The sequence below is a fragment of the Dermacentor variabilis genome, chromosome 2 (assembly GCF_050947875.1).
Source record: "Dermacentor variabilis isolate Ectoservices chromosome 2, ASM5094787v1, whole genome shotgun sequence".
NCBI lineage: Eukaryota > Metazoa > Arthropoda > Arachnida > Ixodida > Ixodidae > Dermacentor > Dermacentor variabilis.
Window position 1 is genome coordinate 95633564 of NC_134569.1, and position 20596 is coordinate 95654159.

At 43.2% G+C, this 20596-nt stretch overlaps 2 protein-coding genes across 2 annotated transcripts in view; both read left to right on the plus strand.

The window, feature by feature from the left end:
* The window catches only part of LOC142572334 (nucleotide triphosphate diphosphatase NUDT15-like), a 46401-nt gene extending 41158 nt beyond the window's left edge, over window positions 1-5243 (plus strand). Inside the window, exons 5-6 of the mRNA XM_075681358.1 lie at window positions 4063-4259; window positions 5108-5243. Coding sequence (XP_075537473.1) covers window positions 4063-4259; window positions 5108-5202 — 292 coding nt within the window. The 3' untranslated portion in view covers window positions 5203-5243. The remainder of the gene's footprint in view (window positions 1-4062; window positions 4260-5107) is intronic.
* Window positions 5244-7552: 2309 nt separating this feature from the next.
* The window catches only part of Fur2 (furin-like protease 2), a 77789-nt gene continuing 64745 nt past the window's right edge, over window positions 7553-20596 (plus strand). Inside the window, exons 1-5 of the mRNA XM_075681360.1 lie at window positions 7553-8065; window positions 14326-14430; window positions 15690-15824; window positions 18766-18900; window positions 19624-19694. Of these exons, the coding sequence (XP_075537475.1) occupies window positions 7859-8065; window positions 14326-14430; window positions 15690-15824; window positions 18766-18900; window positions 19624-19694 (653 nt within the window). The 5' untranslated portion in view covers window positions 7553-7858. The remainder of the gene's footprint in view (window positions 8066-14325; window positions 14431-15689; window positions 15825-18765; window positions 18901-19623; window positions 19695-20596) is intronic.

A 20596-nucleotide genomic window follows, 5' to 3' on the forward strand; every position in this document is an offset into this window, starting at 1 on the left:
ACGCCTTGTGCGCATTTCCTTTCCTTGACGCTGTTCGGCCGGTGCTATCCCGCTGTCAAGAACGGCTCCTGACAGGCTAGTCGTCCCCAGTAGAGACATGAAAGTATTTAATCTGGCACACAGCATCAATTAAAGAAATGAACTGCGCGGAGGATTCATGTCGACCACCGAGGCGTGATGAGTACGAAAAGTGTTAACGGTGCACACTGTTATAATGCTCTTCATCATTGCTCAGGAGCACACTCCAAAGTTTGCACCCTTTGATGCTTATGTTGTCGCCAAACAATAATCGTCATCTGTCTTGTGTACCTTTCTTAACGCTGCTCCAGGGGCGTGGCCGCAGGGAAGGGGAGGAGGGGGCCACGCTGGGCACGTGTTCTCCCCCCCCCCCTCCACAATATTCTGTGTACCCGGCAGCCAGCACGACAGATGATGATAATCGCTGTGGGACAAAGATACGTCCCATAGACTGTAAGCTGTTTTATAGTGTTATAGCGATGGAATGCACAGACGAGGGGAGCACTAGGCCAAAACTCAAATGTATTTTTCTTGTCAGAATCGCCACAGCGCCACCCTCCTGTTCTCCTCTGTACATGTGTTGGTCACTGTTTCTTTTCGCTATTTCTTCGTTCAACATATATTGGTCACCACGCCTACAAAGAGCGGGAGAGGAAGTAAATATTTACTAAATAACCCACGTTGCTATATGCTCCATATAGTGGTCTCGATTCGAATCGTATACATTGGCGTTGCTTGTAAAAATGCCGTAGGCAGTTATCCCCAAAATTTGAAATACGACGGCTCAGTAGCGACAGAGAGCGCGCGATACTTTGTCTCTCGATTGTAGGCCCTCGTGGGAAAATCCTCAATGTCTGTTTCGTGCACACCAGCAAAGTAAATAATATAGAGCCTAATAGAATTACTGATTCTAAATCATAGTCAACGTAATCCAGCTCAGGCATCTGTTCAACGTGTGTTGAAAAGAAGTAAACTTTACAACTGACCCCAATTGGGGTCGAAACCAGGCTGATGCCATAAAGTTAACTGGAAGCCGACCGCATCCCAGTTCCTTTCTGTATACTTCCGCGCATATAGTTGTCTACGTTCTGCAGCCTTGACAGTGTTCCAACAAGTCCAAACCCTGGCCGTTGTGACATTTCAGTGAATCCTGGGTTCTTCGGCATGTGATCAGTGCACTTACCTTAACTGTCGTCTTGTCTCGGCACTGTCGTATGGAAACAGTAGAACGACACATCGGTTCATAATTTTTATTAGCGCAGTTAAACGTCAACTGCAGTCAAATTTCGCGTTGGCTTAAATTTGGTATAAATGAGTAAAATATATTACTGACGCAATCTTGGTAAAGGCGCAGGGCTGGTACATGCATAGTTTTATTGCTATCAGACTTTAAACAGAACCTAAGCAGATGACGCGTGCACTTGGTGGTTGTCGCTGTGACGTAAGCCCCAGCACACCGCCTCCGAAGTTTTTCAGCGCGCCGCGCGTAGGGTGCCTCGATATCCTCTTCGCCCGCTGCTCCATACGGAACAGGGGAGGAGGTGCGCATTGAGACATCCTAGCCAAAGGTGAAGCCCTCTAGGGGCTTTAACCACGGACATCCGCGGGCGCCGCCTTATCTTGGTGGTCATGTCTGGGAGCCGAGCCGCGTGCTCTTGTTCTTGCGTCACTTCCGGTTCCTCTATATGGGGTACTGACAATATACTCGAGTCTTCCTTTTCTGCTTTCTTGTCTGGTATCTCTTGAGCCCAGGAAAAATGCCTCACAGCGCCCTAAGAAATTAATATACTGGCTTTTTTACATGCAGTTTCGGTTTCGTTTCTACTGTGTTGGGAAGTAATAACACAGCATGTGATCACGTGAGAGCATGGAAACTCTTAACATTTTGGCACTCTCTCCGGCTCGCTCGGTCGTCCGCTATGCTACGAGTAGCAACAGTGAACCGGATCCAGTGTCAGAACGTCGCAATATATTGCTCCCACGTGACCGCACACTGTGTCATGACATCACAACACAGTATTTTCCTGGAAAACGAACCCGAAACTGGCTGTAGAAAATCTGTTGTTATAAATTATTTGCTACGCGCTGAGGCTTGTCACCATTTTTTGTTCTAGAGTTTCGAAGTCCCGGATTTTCATTTAAAAAAAAAAAGGATAGTAGAAAATATGTTTTCAGTGCCCATTAAACTAGGCCTTTGACGAGGTTCAAAATTTCTGTGCATTTGGTCTATACCAGTATAACAGTTCACTATAAGTCGGCCTTTAACAAACAGAGCTACGGACTAAAGGTTGACTAATGAGTGAAGGCTTGGATAACGTACGTACCTTGGAATGATGAAAGTGGTGATCGTATGACGATATATGTCAATTAACTTTGGTTTAAATTCTGCCGTACATGGGATACCTTGCACCTACGTGTAGACGTGAGATTTTAATGGAGGATAGTTCCAACTGTACAACATGGTCCTCTGTTCGTGTTCTCGTTTGAAAAAAAAAAACCTAATAAATACCAAGAACAGTTATAGCCCTTGTGACGTAATGGCAGGATCTAATAAAGGAAATGATGGAAACCGAGTCATATAGGGACTGCACAGCGCGCTACTACTTGAACGAAAAGTGACGGACGTAGACAGTAGTGTGGATTAGAGAGCAAACGCTCATGAGTGGTGTGCTAGTCGAGATGAGGAGAAAGAAGTGAACTTAGACATGATGAGTGCCAACGAAAAAGAAACGTGGTCGACATGGCAATGCATATGATTGGACGCAAGAAAATGGTAATAGGAAACCAATTGGGGAGGGAAACCTTCATCTTGCAGTGGACATATATACTGACGATGGTGATGGTGAGCGCGCACTGTGCCCCTTAACTAAGTTCTAAGACTTGCCTACAAGCAGCAAAAGAGCTGTATGTGTTTGCCCGCAAACAGATGGCGATGCAGCCGTACAGAAAGAAGTGCAACTTCAGCGGCGTCGTGGGCGTCGCAAACGGACCTTGCAGCGGCGTTGCAGACGAGGAAGCAATATTGAACAGCATGCACAGCGTTTTGCGTTAGGCAGGTGCCTCATAAACTTTAACCATTCTAAACCTTAGACGGGGCGCTGTTCCGGACATCGTGTCGAATTTTGCCGCGCTGTCGCTTTGAGCACGCCCTGCGTTGTGTTACAGTGAACTGAAACCTTAGTATATAGAGTTACTGTGTTTTTTAGACTGTGCATAATTTCTAAATATAGCCTGTGGCAGACAGCACAACTGTAATCCCTGAACTCGATTACTCGAAGAGACGGTACTTTCACGACAAGTCAGAATGCGTAATCCGCTAATTAACAAAATTTCACCAATTATTTTTTTTACGTATTACCTTACGGGAATACATACCAATTTACGAATTGTATAGCCAGTGAGTTTGCAAGGAATATAGATTGGAAGAGAATTCTGAGGATGGCACCGCTTTCGAGATATGCGCCGTCAAACTTGCTGTAAAAATGCGCTGTTGTTACGCTTACTTTTTTTCCCGCTAAGGAAACGCCGCTTTATGCATAGAAGCACAAAATTGGTATGCCCACGTATTTCGTCGCACAGTTTCGGAGTTAAAAGCTCGAGACGTGTCATTCATTGAATTTGTTCCAAAGGAGATACCTCTTGCGAAATCATCGGCCAAGAATCGTAGAATGAACTAAGTGGCGTAAGCCCTTAGTTAAAAAACTTAATTACTGCAATTTCGTTAATTAGTGGATTACGCACATCGATTTCTAGTGCTAGTAATGTCCGGCTCTTCGAGTAATCCAGTTAAAGGACTAGAATTGTGCTATCTACCACAGGCGATTTTTAGAGATTGTCTATAGTCTAAGAAAAAACAAATAAACAAACAAAAGAAATACCCGGTACACGTACATCTAGAGCGTAGTACTAGCCCTTCGGGCCAATCGGCGCTGGCGAGTTGGTAAATTTCGACAATAGCCGGAATAGCATTCACAGTTTGCGCACCGAGAAAAAATAATAAACAGAGAAAGAAAACGTGAGTTCTCCTATCATGCACTCACGCAGAGAAAGCTGGGAGCAGGCAGCGTACCGTGAAGTGCTGGAGGAGACGGGACTGCACGTGCACAACGTGTCGCTATGCTCCATCGTGGACACCATCGAGCCCGAGCAGGACTACCACTACATGACGGTGTTCATGCGCGGCTACGTGGACGAGACGCGCGGGTCCGAGCCGCGCAACATGGAGCCCACCAAGTGCGAAGGTGCGTGTGCCCTCTGGCAGTGTGGGTTATAACGACGCCCGAGAATTGCGCTTTACGCAAAATGCTGGGGCATTGGGACGAAAGGTGACGCCGAAGTGAAACTGGTGTTCGAATCCGAGGAGTTGCAATGATCCGACGGCGAGGGACACGCAACACAAGGACAGGTGCATTGCGTGGTCGCCTTTCTGGTTTGTTGAGTATAGCTATGTATTCTTCCATCGCTGTGTCGCGTTGTTTTGAAACAGTATCATCAGGCTGGAGTCGACACAGATGAGCACGATATCGTACTTAGCTGTTATAAGCTCTCTCCGGGGGACCCGGTTGCAGCGAGAGAATGCACGTTGCGAAATCTACTGCGCATTAAGAATATGGTGTGTGCGTGGGGGGGGGGGGGGGGATAGAGGGGCGGTTTCCGTTACAACATTGCCATGTGCCGTCGATTCCAGCCTTATAGCTTCTTGAAAATCGTGTTTTAGTACTGCCGTTTTCCTGTCGGACTTCTGTTTCATTTTTCTTTGCCAAAGTGAACAGCTGACGTGCTGGAGCTCTTATCATTCTTTGAATTCCTTCGTGTTCCCAATAACACGCACAAAAAATAATAATCATAATTACGGGAACTGGTTGGAGACGTTGACCACGGTGTATTAGAAAAACGGGGATGAAATAACACGAGCTGTGCCAGAATATCAGCGATTTGAAAAAGACAGTGAAATAACCCGGTTTTTTTTTTTTTTTTTTTTTTTTTTTTTTTTTAGCCGCGCAAAGGCAAGCTGTGGTATTCGTACTGTTGACCGTGTTGACTTCACAAGTGGCGGGTATTTCACCGTCCTTTCATTTCTCTTGTGCAGGCTGGCTGTGGTGGAAATGGTCTGCGATACCTACGCCCGACCTTTTATTCTGGTGCCTCAGAGACTTCAAAATGAAGAACCTAAATCCATTTTAGCGGAATAAAACGTGTAAATGTACATGCATCTTTTTGTATCAGTAATTCTCCAGCCTCGTTTTGTCTTACCTTACTAACGGCGTCTACGCCTGCCTGTTCTGTCACGTTTTGAACTTGCCTGTCTACGCACTCATATTTCCCAAACGTGGACTTGATGGAAACACGAGGGAAAGAAAAATCATTTATACAGCGTGAGATTCGAGTAGAACTCACAGCTATATGTCTGTTTCTTTAATTTGTGGAGTCTCTCACGCGCGCCCATCGGCATGTTTTGTGGATAGCAACTCGGCTAGCAGGCATTGATCTATGAAAGGTGCAATAAATGCCCTTGTGATTGTGTGCACTACTGTGTTGTCGTTCCTTTGTCCCAAGAGCACGGGTGTGAGAGACCCCACAAATTATCTTCTTCATCATTCATCATCATCATTATCAGCCTGGTTACGCCCACTGCAGGGCAAAGGCCTCTCCCATGCTTCTCCAACAACCCCGGTCATGTACTAATTGTGGCCATGTCGTCCCTGCAAACTTCTTAATCTCATCCGCCCACCTAATATAGCGGCAGTGGCGTAGAGGAAGAACACCCGCCTCGCGTGCAAGAGGTCCCTGGTTCGAATCCCGGTGCCGGTAATTTTCCACTGGATTAAAAAAAAAAAATCCGCGTGTTGATAAAATTGCATAAAACAGGCCTCGAGTGTGGCCTGATCCCGGTGACCAGAACCGGTAACGCACTCCCTCACCAGAGCAGGATTGGCCACCCTGGTGCAGTACTTGGCCACAACCTCCTATATGAACAGAACAATTATCTTCTTCGTTCGTTATTAAATAACGATGATAGTGAACATCTGAAGGTCGGTTGTACTCATAGAAATGGTGCTCAGGAATCGCCAGTCTTCAGAATCCCCTCCTGAAAGTGTATTGTGAAGGAATTAATGAATGTCGTTTTGCGTTAAGCGCGCGCTCAAGTGTTTGATAGCGGACGTACACTTATCCCTGCTAGCGACGTGAAGCTTGAATTCTTTCTGACTAATGTAGGCATCGAAAACATCGCTACATCGGAGGCCTCGTGTCGTCACAGGCATTCCAACGTGGTATCCTTTAACAAATTCCCACCGTGCTTTTAGCCCAAGAGACGACTAGTAGGTTGTTTAAGGATGTTTACGTCTGATTGGAATGGCCGCGCGCCTCAGTCGCGCCGAAGCGCGAAATGGATGGGATTTCTTACGCGAAGGAAATGTTTGTCTTCTCTCCTGGAAGGCTCCTGCAGTGGGTCAAAAGAATGCGATCCATTGCCTTCACTCAATAGGAAAATGCATAGAAAACCGACGAGGTAAAAACGCGCAAAGATAAAAGACCTCGGCCTGGAAGCTACGATCTGGGCTCTCGGCTGGAGAAATACGCTCGTACTGGCGCGCCTTAATGACAGAACAGCAGAATGGAAGCAGTGGGCGGAAACCGAAACCAGAGAACGAATTGCGCGCAATTCGCGCGCGACGCCGCCCGACTCGGCTGACGAGTCCGACCTCTTTCTCTCTTGACCTTTATGCGGCGCGTGCAAGGTGAGTAGGAGCGAACTCGCTTGAAGGAGGAACACCTGCAGAAGGGAGATGCAACCAGAGCTGGGCGAAGCAATTATCCCGCACGCCACTCTTCGCTCTGACACTCGGAGTGGTGTGGCTTGCGGCGGTCGTTGGGAGTCTAGGTGCACGCCTAAAAGCGTGTGGGCCCGGGCTGACACGCATGCGTCGGGCGTTTGTGCGCGAACACGTATTCGTACCTTACAGTGCGGAGCGTCCGCCTACACCAAAGTCTAAATATATACCGATATGTGTTCACAAAGCGAGGCGCATCAACCGGATTTGCTTTTTTAGCTAGGGAGCGCTCTGCCGGCATCATTGTGTGCCACTTAATTCGTAAGCAGGTCAAATATTGTCCAAGCTGCTCATGTGAGATTAACGAGACGCGGGCATGATTTGTGTTACGCAGCAAGGCAAGGACATAAATCAGTCGCGTTAATTACTGCTGCGTGCCTGCTTCTCCATCCCAGGAATCACGGATGCGCAATGGAGTGATGCCAGCCGCGCGGCCAATGTCGGGCGAGATTAAAACATTAGCGTGACGGCATGCGCACTTCGCATACCCTGTATATAACGCGGCGGTAAAGGCTGTACCGGCCTTCGAGAGAGCGATCATAGTCGTGGAAATCTCTTTCTTTCACGGACTTTTGTCATTTTTAGCGCCACGCGCGCTGTTTAGCTAGGTTTTGCTTTCGGTTGCGCGTGTAGTTTTGCTTGTTGCCGAGGGGCGTCGCGGCGATCGCGCGCTGGTTTGACATAAAAAAAGAAAAGTATCTAATAAGGAGAAAAATTTCGTCGATGCTGCTGGCTGCTGGCTTCAAACGTGAGGAGACTTTCTTGGCAGGGCTGTGCCGATGAACGGCGATAGCGCGCTGTAGCGTAGTGTAGACGCGGAATGACTTACTCGGAGCGAATTCATGTATCGGCACAGCCGGAGCAAAATTGACAGCAGAGCCGAGCGGTGCGAGCGCGTCAAAATTGTCAGATAACGTGAGAGCAGCCCCGCTCGAGTGTGCCGTCGCCACGGAGACGAGGAACACGACGTCCGAGCACCATCCTTCGGCGCGACGAGACCTGCGGCGATGGCCCTGCACAGGACGACCGTGTTTCGACTCAGGACAGGTGTGCGGTGTGTGTGGCTGGCCTGCGCCGTGTTTTTCTGCCTAGTGGATCGGACCGAGTCCGCCGAGTCTCCCGTTTACACCAACCAAATTGCTGTTGAGATACACGGTGGTCCTGCGGAGGCAGACCGTGTCGCTCATCGGCACGGGTTTATCAACCGAGGACAGGTATGTGTGCACGTTTCTCGATCGTCTACGTGCCTGGCGCGTTTGGTAACCTTATTTTGGTGTCACTCATGTGTGCGCTGACTTGCGGCATTTATTGACGCGCTACGTTCTTGTCAAATGAACAGAGCAAACATTCTGGGGACACAGAAAGTGCTGTACGTGCTGCACCCCAGGGCGTCTGCTCGCCGACCCGCGTCTTGTAAATATCGGGAGAAGTGATGCCTGTAAACACTCGTGCATATGCCCAGCTAGTCTGGCAGGTTTCTCTCGACGCTTGCATTTTTCCTCGTCGAATAGACGACACGTAATTGACCGAGAGAATCATCGTCGTGTTTCCCGATGTTGCGTACTCCATCCGACCTGTACCGAAAATGAAACCACGTACGCGGCACTAAACGAAAATAAAAATGAAAACGAGAGAAACGGTCAAGACAGGTTTCTACTGGCTCCAAGAATCTGCTGAGATTTAACCGCTGCGTCGTCGTCCCGCTGCATCTCAGCTTAAGTGGCCGACGATAAGAAACCGATGATTATTTCTGTTGACCGAGCACTCGTATAGCCGTCTCGGGAGGAACAAAACTCGGCGATAAGAGCGCCTGTAGGAGGTCCGCTATTTGCATGGGCCGGAGAATCGGGAACGCTTCCAGAGGTCCTGTTCCACTTTGTGAACGACGTTGAATCGCCTTGTACGCCGATGGCCGCGTAAAACACGGCGCGTCGCGCAGTGAGATATTTTAATTTTGATGGTGCATCCATCCTGACGTCAGCGGTATATTTAGAAGGTCAATCTGCGTGAGCGACGCGCGCACCCTTCGCACGCCACTTGCCAGTTGCGCGCGCGCATTATGTGCTCTACGGCTCGTTGCGCTTCGAGGCATTAAGTTTTCCTTTGAAGGGAAAATTGTTCAAGTATACCTGCCGTTGCGCCACCCCGCTGAGCGTCCACCGAGGGGCTAAACGAGCCGCATTCACTTCCCGCCAGCTTGAATAGGCCTCTATTCAGGCAGGGTTATTAGTTTTTCTCTTGCATCTTTTGCTCGTTGGTGTGCTGCTTTTCTTCTGATGGCAGTTTGTTTACGTTCTTTCTTCCTCCCCTGGCTCTTCTTTTATTTCTGCTATGTTTCCAAGTCATCAAACGCTACACACCTTTACAAGGCCGCCTTAACCTATAGCTATTCTTCCAGTGAGCTTAGCTTTACTTTTACAGTACGTTACCGTGGAGGAACATTGATAATGTCATCTTCCGTCAGGGCCGTACCTACTTTCTTTCCTTTTTCTTTCTTTTTTTCTTTCTTCAAGTTGCTGTAGTGCTTGAAAAAAAAAAAATGATGAACCCAAATATGGCACCGTCGGTTAGGTACAAATCATGTACGTGTTTGGAGTTTGAAACATAGCCAGACCTAAATAATTTCCTCAGAACAGAAGCATTTTCTGTCATCGCTTTAGCCTGGAGCACTTTCAGGTGCAGCATGGAGTCGAAAGCTAGCACAGTGCATTCACATTCTCAACAAGAAATGAGTGTATGTCCATTTATACATGACAGGTATTGAGGCATAACAGCCATACAATTAGCTTCTTTCACTCCTTTGTAGAAATTGAAGGAGCATGCAAATAAAAGTATGGTTTGGCTTGACTACAAAATAAATAGGTGTGTTTCATCAATCACTTGTTGCTAGCACAGAGAAATATAAGAATCCTGTGCAAGGTTGCTGTCATGTTTCTGAAAAAGAATGGCAGCTTTGGACCAAATTTTGCTAAATTATATGCAAATTGAAAACACCGCACCTTTTACGATTTGAAACAGACAGCTGGGCTAGTTGGAATATCGTCATTCCATGCATTTCCTGCGATTTGAAGAAATGGGAAAAATTAAGTGGAAAGACGAAAGTACAGGTAGGACACTTGACCTATGTATTCCAGGTACCAGCGGCATACCTGGCCTTTTGTCTTTCCTCTTTTCTAATGTTTCCTATGCCTTTTCTAATCCTTAGTTACTTGCAGCTTGCAGACTGAAGTAAAAAATCCGGCAGATCCCGCGCCATGTGGGAATCTATATTTTGTGAAGTAGTGTGTGGGGAACCTACCAAGTTAATGAAACGACCATGAGAGCAGCAACATTCATGACATTCATGTCATGACCTATAATTTATGTTCATCATACCCTCTTGTCATACTATGCCAATTTTGGTGCATACCAACTTAACGAAATGACCATGAGAGAACCAAGACGTAGGCGGCTGTTTCATGACCTACACGACACGCATGTCATGACATCAATGTCGTGACCGATCATTTATGTTCATCATACACTCTTGTCATACTATGCCAATTTTCGTACCTACCAAGTTAACGAAATGGCCATGAGAGCACCAATACGTAGGCAGTTGTTTCATGACACACATGGCATGATATTCATGTCATGACCGACCATTTATGTTCGCCATACACGCTTGTCATATTACGCCAATTTTAGTGCATACCAAGTTAACAAAATGGCCATGAGAGCACCAAGATGTAGGCAGCTCGATAGATACTGTTAAAGTGACAAATGTTTGCCAAGACATGCTTCGCATTTGGACGTAACTACCTAAAAAAATATACGTAATAGCTTTGCAGTGAATGAGGGAACCAGAAAATACAAAATTTTTGTATAATGTTGTACCACTGCCCGTCCTTCAATGCTCAATGATGTGCTCTGTGAGCTAGCCTCAGCCACTTAGATAACAAACTGCTCGTGGAGTAAAATATCCTGGGACCTTAGCAGAACCTGGGATCTTGGCAGAACCACTCTTTCATACATGAGGCTGCAAGAGCCCTTTAACACTTTTTAAGGTGACTGGTCTGAACGATCATTTTTGGCCATCAGTGCATATTCCCCTGCCAGTGTCTTCACACTGCCAGCATCTTTCCTTGCATTTTCCTATCTTTGATCCTTACAGTTTCTTATCCTTGAGTGCCTCATCGGTTATCTGATGATTACCTAATGAGAGCCAAAGTTATCTATTGATTTGTCTGATGAGTGCCAAAGGACAGGGAAAGAGGATAGAGAAAAGAAGAGAACTACTTACATGTATACAACAGAGTGACACGCTAAATGTTATTCATAGTTATCTTGTGGAATGACTTCCTTGACAGAGTTTGTCAGCCGGCCCCAATTTCTCTCTTGTTATACTTCTTTTATCTCTTCCTTTATACTTCTGTGCACTTGAAAAGAGTATGCGTCATGAAAATAATGTCACCTTTAGCACGTTGCTCGACTTACCTGAATGTGCGTTGAGCTGGCTTTGTCTCCAACTCCTATGTGCACAATTTCTGTGCAGCTTGCACCAGGTGTGGCTTGGCAACAAACAGCTTTGTTGCCCTGTGCCATTGACTGCTGATGCCAGTGTTCGCTTGTAATTTCCTATAGTTGTCAGGCCCACACACACACCATCTATAAAGAAATTCGCTATTGAACAGCCATTTCGGTTAAAAAAGAAAAGGAAGGATGTGCAAATCATAAATAGAGGGAATTGAGGGTTGATGTAGGGTGCCCAGACAAGATGAGCTTCTGGTGCCAACATTTTGTAATGCTTGCATTACAAAATTTCTTTGACTTGAATGCGTCTTCTGATAGAAACCAAGGGGAAAGCGAAAAATAAGTTCATGAAAGTTATGATCAATACCCTACTGGGCTCCATAATTGCTTTGAATTATCAGATGTTTGAATTAAAAGGAGTGTTTAGCATTCACGAGTGCCTTTTATGATTTTTCAATGCTGTTAAAGGCTGACTGCAATTAAATTTTACTTCTGCTAAATTTGTTATAAATTACTAAACCAATCTAACCGAGCCGCCAAGCCAATCTTGACTGAGCTGCAGATCTGGTCTGCAGCTCGATCAGATCTGCAGATCAGCTGGCTGCAGATCTGGTACCATGCACTCAGGCTGGCTCATGTAGCCACACCTGGAGAACAACAGACACCAGTCGGAGCATACGATAATTCCATGCCTCTTGACGATGCAAGGGCTCGTCGCGGCACCCTGTGACAGCCACTGCAGCATGGCCTCCAAGATTGCTTGTGTGTGCCACTGCAATCTTGAAAATCATGCTGAGGAGCTGTGCACTACGTCATGCTTCTCTTCTGGCAAGCAATAATGGTGTTTTTGTCAGTTCCAGTATCAAAAGCGGCTATTTTTGCTAGCTTTCTGTGACACTCCTGCTCGTATTCCAAGCGTCAAATTTTGCACAGAAGCTCTTCTACAGGTTTTTATAGCTGCACCAAATTTTAAAAAACTGCCCATGGAAGATAGCACAATTATAATCCTTGATCTAAGTTACTCGATCGGGTAGCCATTACTTATACAATAAATCAAAATATTAAATTAAATAATTAACATAACTACATTAACTTTTTAATTATTAACATTACAGCCACTATTTCACCTGTTGCATTATAGCCGGTGAGTTCACAATGCGTATTAACTTTGAATGAATTCTCAGGACTGCACCAGTTTCGAGATATTAATTTTCAGCGTGTCCAACGAAATGCACTTGTGTTCCAGTTACTTTTGTGCTTCAATTAACAAAACAGCATTTTCATAAAAAGAAGGAACTGGAATATTATTATATTAGTAATAATATTATTGAACTCGTGAGATAACTTTTGAATGCCTTTGCAATATCAATGAAGATGCCATCAGTATGTTTATATATGTGTAAGCTATTGTGGTTAATTCAAAAAGCTACGTTTCACAAGTTTGACCAAGCTGAAAGCCATGCTGATTCAAAGAAAAAATTCCGCTATCAACTAAATAATGCATAATTTGGGAAGATAGGACATGTTCAAGAACCTTGCAAACAACAGATGTGAGAGATATTGTACTGGTCTATAATTAGTCGTTCCTTATCACTTATTTGTATAGAGGCACTACATAAGCATCCTCCTAGTCATGAGGTATTACACTAATATAGAGCGATTTCTGAAAAATTCTAGCTAGTATTAACGACAAAAAATGCTTAGTTAGTTTTAGTACCTTTGTACTAAGTTTATCTGGGCCAGGGCTTGAAAATGATGGTGAGCGTTTGATAACACTAAGAATGTCATCAGAATTTATCATTGTACTAGCTAGGCATGATGCACAATGTTTCCACATGCATTATGTGCTGTCGAGAGCTGTTCATCTTCTAAACGCTACAACAAAACAAAAATGGATTGGTGCAACATGTCAGCATCATGAAGAGGCAAACCAGAATTTGAAGTTAGAACAGGCAGTTCCTTCGCATTTGCAGCAGGAACAACCTTTAAAAATTTCTTGGGGTTTGCTGTGAGGAAAAGAGACATGTCAATGTTGACATATAAACTGGTGTCAGATGAATGCAACTGACCGTATGTTGTGTGCGTTTTTCTACTTAACGCTCTGAAGGTAACGTAGATGTGTAATTGTGTGTACTAGTCACACCCCTGGCCATAGATTTCTTTTGAAATCTCGTTTTTCGAGAGATATGCATGCAATAGTCGAAGTGCGCTGTGTCATGGTTATCTTGTAAATAATTGGTGAAGGGCATAGGTTACAGCTTCCCACTAGCTTATATAGTAAATCCACCTCCTGGGTAACTAAATCTCACACAATTGCAAAGCTTGCTCAGCATGCACTTCTAAAGAATTCTGGGTAAATTCATACTATCACGTATAACTTTCTATATCAGTGTCGCAGTTACTGAATTTCATGTTGTAATATGTGTCTGTGAATCTATGTACATATTCGTGTACACATGTTTTTGTGCATGTTCACATTGTGTATTAATGATTTCATATGCATACCTGGAACTTGGTGTTATGGTGTACCCCTGTAGTCTGTGGTATTGACAGACTTCTATATCTGGATATTCTGCACCATACCACACCCTCCCTGAAAGGCTGTGCAGTACAGGGATTGCTACAGGTCATGTCTGCCACCCATTCTCATTCCTTTACTGGCTGGCACGACTGGCAGCTTTTGCTGCACTGTATAGAGTGTGTGAACTGAATACAGTTTCAAATATTCATGGTGTTTTCTTTGCTGCTTTCAGTTTGAGAACTGAAACTGCATTGTTTGTCAATATAAAAGTGTTTCAAACAAAGTGTCAATGAAACAGTCACTGTGGTTTAACCACGGCCATTTCTATGCATAGTATGTTCTCACTGCGAACATACTCTTGGTAATCGTTTGCAAAGATGGTTTGGCTCCTAGGTGGTGCCTTGCATAAAGTGTGTTAATGTTGTGTTTTCTTCTATGCAGGTTGGATCCCTAGAAAACTACTACTTATTTGAGCATCACGCTATACGCAAACGTTCCATAAAAGCAAGTCACGCTCACCATAATGTTCTGCAGAAAGATGAACAAGTAAGAATTATTTGAAGAATTATCGCCGTGATGGTATCATTGGAACATTTGTTATGATAGCCATGCCTGTGAAAAGCTCTTATGAAAGGATATCTGAATACAAGGAGACAGATGAGCAAGATGTTAAATGTAGTGTAGCATTGTTGAACTGACTTGTACTTAAAAGAAAAAAAAAATGTTTTCCTTCCTACAGAGAGGGGACTACATTATTCAAGGTTTTCGAAATGTTTAAAAACTGCCTGTAGCAGACAGCACAATTCTTGTCCTCGAGCTGGATTATTATAAGAGGCGGACATTACTAGCATGAGAAATCGAAACAGATATTCAACTAGTAACAAAAATTAACTAATTAACTTCTTAATTAATTACTTTACAGCACATATTGCAGTTCACAAATTGTAGCCGATGAGTTTGCAAGTCATATTTACTTGAAATGAATCTCCAGGATGACACCAGTTTTGAGATATTATTTCCCAAAGTGTGAGATGAAATACATATGCATTCCATTTACTTTTGTGCTTCAATGTATAAAAGGGCATTTTGTTAAAAGATTAAGTGGAGCAACAGTGCATTTTTACAGTGAGTTTGATGGCATATCTCCTAACTATGTTGAAATGACAAATCATGAGGCCAGCTTTACCTATTTATTATAATCATTATAATGATAAAACTTCTTGGTTGCATTTTTTATTTCTAAAGATCGCTATTTCGTCGTTGAAGTTTTCTATGTGCCTCTTTCTCCTCATCAGATTATTTAATTGAGATGAGGTCCTATTACTAGTTCTGTGCCATTTTTTCTGGCTTTGTATAAATTTACCTGAAGCACGCTTAAGTGGAATAAGGCTGTGGAGATGGAAAAGTACGGAAGTTTGTTTGTAATTGTATCATGTATGACCTTGTAGGATCCTCCATTCCACCTGTTGAGCTTCGACAGTTTCTGCATGAACGTGCACAGTTTTGATCCGCATAAAAGCTTTCGGATAACATACAATGTAACAAATATATTACATGTATTGCTTGCAAATGATTTCCCACATCTTCCAGCCGCTTTCCTTAGTGCGATTGAGAGAGTCACTTTGCATAGACTTCGTTTAAATTTCGCTTTTACGCTTGTTTGCAGAGAAGCTCCAATGCTTAGTTTTTCAGCTAAATTGTGAAATCATGAAATTTTCTCTAAATGTTTGGTTCCTCTCTTTGCATGAAGTTTTGAGGCTCTTATGGTGCACATAAACAGGAAACTCTGCATGTTTGGTACCCAGGTACGGTGGTTTGAGCAGCAAACTGTCAAACGAAGAGTCAAGCGAGACGTCCACCTGGACGAAATACGCTACCAGGAGTTCCATCGTTCCTATCGAATCTTCTCAGACCCACTCTACGAAAAGCAGTGGTACCTGGTATGCAAGTTTTGCTGGTTCTTAAAGGGCTGTGTTTATCACTGCTTGCTCGAGGAACTCTGCTGAAAGCTGTACATATGTCTAGTTATTCACTGAAATAAATTAATGAAAAGCTTGTGTTTATGTACAAAGAAAAATGTCTATCCAGGTACTGTTATCAAATGATGGGCAAGTCTACCTCATAAGTAATGGGTGCCCATATGGTACCCTTTTTTCTTTTAAGTGCATCTAATTGTGTGCATATTTTTTTTATTTGTATTAACAGCTTAATACTGTATTGGCAGTATTAATAAGCACACAGCTATTTGTGAACTAAAATGGACAGGAATTAGATTGCTGAGAAGTTGTTTTCTCTTGTGAAATAAAATAAAAGAAGGAATTACAAATCTTATAACATATATAATTAATTGCTTGCTTGTTTCCTCTATTATTACTTTTAATAAGTTTAGCTTAAAAGAAATGCAGGGAACTACTTGTCAATGGAGGTGTCAGCGCATGAGTACTTGTCGCAGGAGACATATGGTTGGCATCATCATTTTCACTCTCCAACATAATATATAGTGAGAGATGCTTAAACAAATTATTCCTAGAAAATAATTGAGCAGCATTCAAGATCTCATCTTAAAGAGTACCTCAGGTTAATGTTTCTGTTTTCCAACTCACATGTGTTAGCAGAACAGTGTAAATGGTTTTCCCTTTATTAGTACTTTTCTTATAGCAAGCTTCTTCCTTGTCATCATTTATTCTGCCGTGGCATAAGAAATACACGATTTTAATCATTACGGCCATCCACTGTCAACATGCACAAAGAGAACAGTACTTTCTGTCTCTGCCTTAGGAGCTTAGAAAGACGACTGGTGTAGAAGTCTTGTCATGTCTGCAGAGAGAAAGTGAGAACACTGCATGCGGAGCTCTTAAAAAAAGAATGAGCGCTGCCATAGTGATGATAGCAGTTTGTCCTCGTGGAGCGTTTGCTTTGTCTCACATATAGTTTTGCTTCCATTGCGACACACATGATGACTGCGTGGAAGAAAGGCAAGGTCAGCAGCTGCTGCCGCAGTCCTTGTAGGCACTGTTTTGGAAAGATTGGCAGGCCTTTGTCATGTTGTTGCGCGATCTGTATCGTCTTTTCCAGGGGTCCTTTTTTTGTGCATTGTTTACTATTCATACTTTTTTGTCTGACGTTTATACTAGCAGGTGAAGTAATAGTCAAGCATGTGTCTCATTCTTTTTTTTTTTTCTTTTGGTGGGGTGAAGGGGGGCAGGGCTTAGATTTAGCCATGGGGCCTTGTCAGTACATTATAAAAGGTGTATTTTTAACGTTCATACTTTCTTTAATTGACCTTTAAGCTGTGAAACATGCATAGGAATTCAAAACATTGTATGCTGGCATTATGTGATCACACCAAGAACGACTTGGTAAAAACTGGTGTCCACACCAGAACACATGTGCTAAATATTACGTCAATGCTAAATCATAGGAACCTAACTATAGGTGTTGTCAAAAAATACATCTTTATGGTGTACAGAAGTGGCTGAAAAGAAACTATTCGAGTAAATTAATGAATAACATGACCTGGATTTTTATAATTCAAATAACAAACTGTACATTTTGTTGCACGATGATGCTAATGTTAATTGTGTTGCCATCTTGTACTCGTAAAGCTTTACCATCTGTGTCTTCCAATGTGTGATAATGCGCAGGTGCCTATGACTAGGCTTTTCTCACAACGAGCACTTTGTGAAAAACACTCGTGCTGCTGATGTGTTGCCATGTTAGCAGGATGATAAAGGCCTTCTGTTATCTTCCAGCAGTGGGAATTTGACCCGTGGAGCTTATCCTTAGCAGCAGTTTTCCTTCTACAAGATGCTGGCTTTCTGTTCTTGGAAAGTCTTGCCAGTGACTTATTCTGAGCATACCATCAATCTGCATGTTGGGTGTATATGTAGCAAAGTGTGCAGATGCATTAGTCGGCAAATAAACTAGCTTGTGTGATAATTGTTGCATCCCGAGAAAGAAGAAATGGGCAGGAAGAATAACAGTTGTGGTTAAATTTATAAACCAACAAAAGTGTTTTATGATTGCTGTACTTTAGTTTATAGAATGCATTTGCATCAATATTTTAGGACTTTCAACATTCAGGCAAAGCTGCCAATGTGTGAGGTCTGATTGTTCAGTGCAATAGTTCTTTTTCTTTTCTCACTCAGACAATTGTAGGTTGTTGAAAATTTCTAGCAATGAAGGGAATTTTCTCCATGCCCAGCTTGGGTACATGAGGCATGCTTGTATTCATAGCTACCGGTTATGTACAGTCACTTGTTGTGCTGCTAGCTGTCAGAGGAACAAGCAGTTTTCAGTCACAAGCCACGATATGAGGGGCTTGTTGAGAAAATGTGGCTTGCAACATGGGAGTGGAGAGCTTCTTAAGTAAAGTATCATTGCTGTTTAACACATAGTTTCTGGCTGAGCTCTTAGCTAGTTGTTTCGCCTCTTGTACAGTGTTAATATGAAAGAAGAAACACATTTCGGTGTTCAAGCACATATTTGTGCAGAAGTATAAGCTCAGACCTGATTTGTTGGTAACGGCTAAGTAGTTTAGTTGAAGACTTTGCCCTTCGGTATTCTTGGTTTCAACTGAGAATCATGGCCACAGGGCAGGCTACTGAGGCTCGTTTGTATGACTTAATTCATTTGTGTATTTAAAGCACACACAAAGAAAGACATGGACATCACTAGGTGTGCTCATCCATTTCTTAATTTTTTTGTGTACACTTTCTAGGCATTATTGAAAAAGGGAAATTGACTCTTCAGTGCAGCAACAACAGGTGCTCCCTTTCATTCTGACTGCGCTCCCCCCCCCCCTCCTCCCTGGGAGCGTGGACAGTTTCTGGACTTATGCGTGTTCAACTGTCGTGTCACGTCTGCCTCTGTTTTTGTCAGAATGGTGGAGCCATCGGAGGCCACGACATGAATGTCGCACCAGCTTGGGAACGAGGTTACACGGGGAAAGGCGTCGTGGTGACCATACTAGATGATGGAATCCAAACCAACCACCCAGACTTGGTTCAGAATTATGTGAGTCTATTGGGCAACTGCAGCTTTCTTTCCAAGTTTATGGAATTTCATGTGGTGTTCAACAGCACTACCTTTCTTTTCCTTTAATATTTACTGTGCATTTAAGTTGGCAGTCGAAATTTCTTGCATTAGATGGCAATGAGGCAAACTAGTAACAAATCTCTGTGAATATTTTATTTTACTTTGATTCAAGTGGCCCTTAGTTATATTGGTTCAATGGGCACAGGGCCATTTCTTTTATATCATTGTTGTTTTACTAGGCCAGTATCAACAGACCTTAAATAAAGAAGTAAGTATCTATGTCTTGGTTTCTGAACTTGTAAACATGTGGGACACTGACATGGTTTCTTTAGGAGTGCTCAAAGTTTTGTAGATCTAGAATGTTTAGTGGACAGTTGCACTTTTGAAGCTGCATCAAAGTTTTATATAATAAATGTTAATGTAGATTCTGTTTAGTTTAATATGTACTTCTCACATTATTACCAACCTTCACATTACATAATGATCGAGTCATGAAAGGTACTGAAGATGGCAGATATCTTCACTTTCTTTCGTGCAGGTTATTAACACTTTTCTGGAAATTATTATTTTGTCAGCAAGTATTTAGTGTGGAAAAACTTGCTGGCAAATTCTGTTCGTCTTCATTGAAAACAATTTCCTCTTTGTGTTGCAACGCTTGCTGAATTTAGTTACGAAACTTCTTACCATTTCACTTCCTTCCAGGATCCTTATGCGAGCACAGACATCAATGACCATGATGATGATCCCATGCCTCAGGATAACAATGACAACAAGTAAGATTGGTTGTCCTTGGGAATCCCTTGCATTGTTTCAGCTTAGCACTTAGTACAGAAGCTTCTGTACATTATTCTGTACATTACTGCAACTTATACATGAAAACTCAGTCCAAGGCAGAAATACTTATCCATAAATGGCAATTGCTGTAATCCCTTTCTGCATCATGAACGTACCGGTATTTATTTCAAGTTTCTGTCTTGCCATGTTCCTTTTGACATTCCTTTTGTCTGATGATAGGAATGTGAGGACCACATCATTTTTCATTTTTGCACAACCAAAAATATACTTTTGTGCTCATTTTATCTGAGAAAATAACCTGACACTGAAAGGGTTAAAGAAGCGACATAACAAAGTTTACTGGTCAAGTGAGCATGTGTACTACTGTGGGGCCTGTATAAATCTTTTGTTTGGAATGGCTAACTGTGATGGCACAACAAGGGATGTTCCATATCCACCGCCAAGGTTTAAGAGTGGTGGCACTGGCTAACACTCCCAGGGTTAGTTCTAGTAGTAAAATATAAGTACCCAAGAAAGTGGATGGGAAAACAGCGCCACAGTAGCTCAACTGGTAAGGCATTGCACGCGTAATGCAAAGACGTGGAATCGTTCCCCACCTGCAGCAAGTTTCTTTTTCATCCACTTTCATTTCCATTAATTTATCTTTTCTTTAATTTAATTAGTAAGTACAAGTAATTTCCCCTATGTTTTCCTTGGTGTCATTGTTTGTTGGCTTCTTATGATATGGCTGTGATGAAGTCACAAAACTTACTCAGAAGTGTGGCACTTAATGTACAGCTATAAACACTGATGATGCTTGACAATGCATGTTGAGAATAGTGCGTAGTGTAAACACTGGTGCAGTATCAAATCTGTTATAATGACAGCTCCCATAGTACTT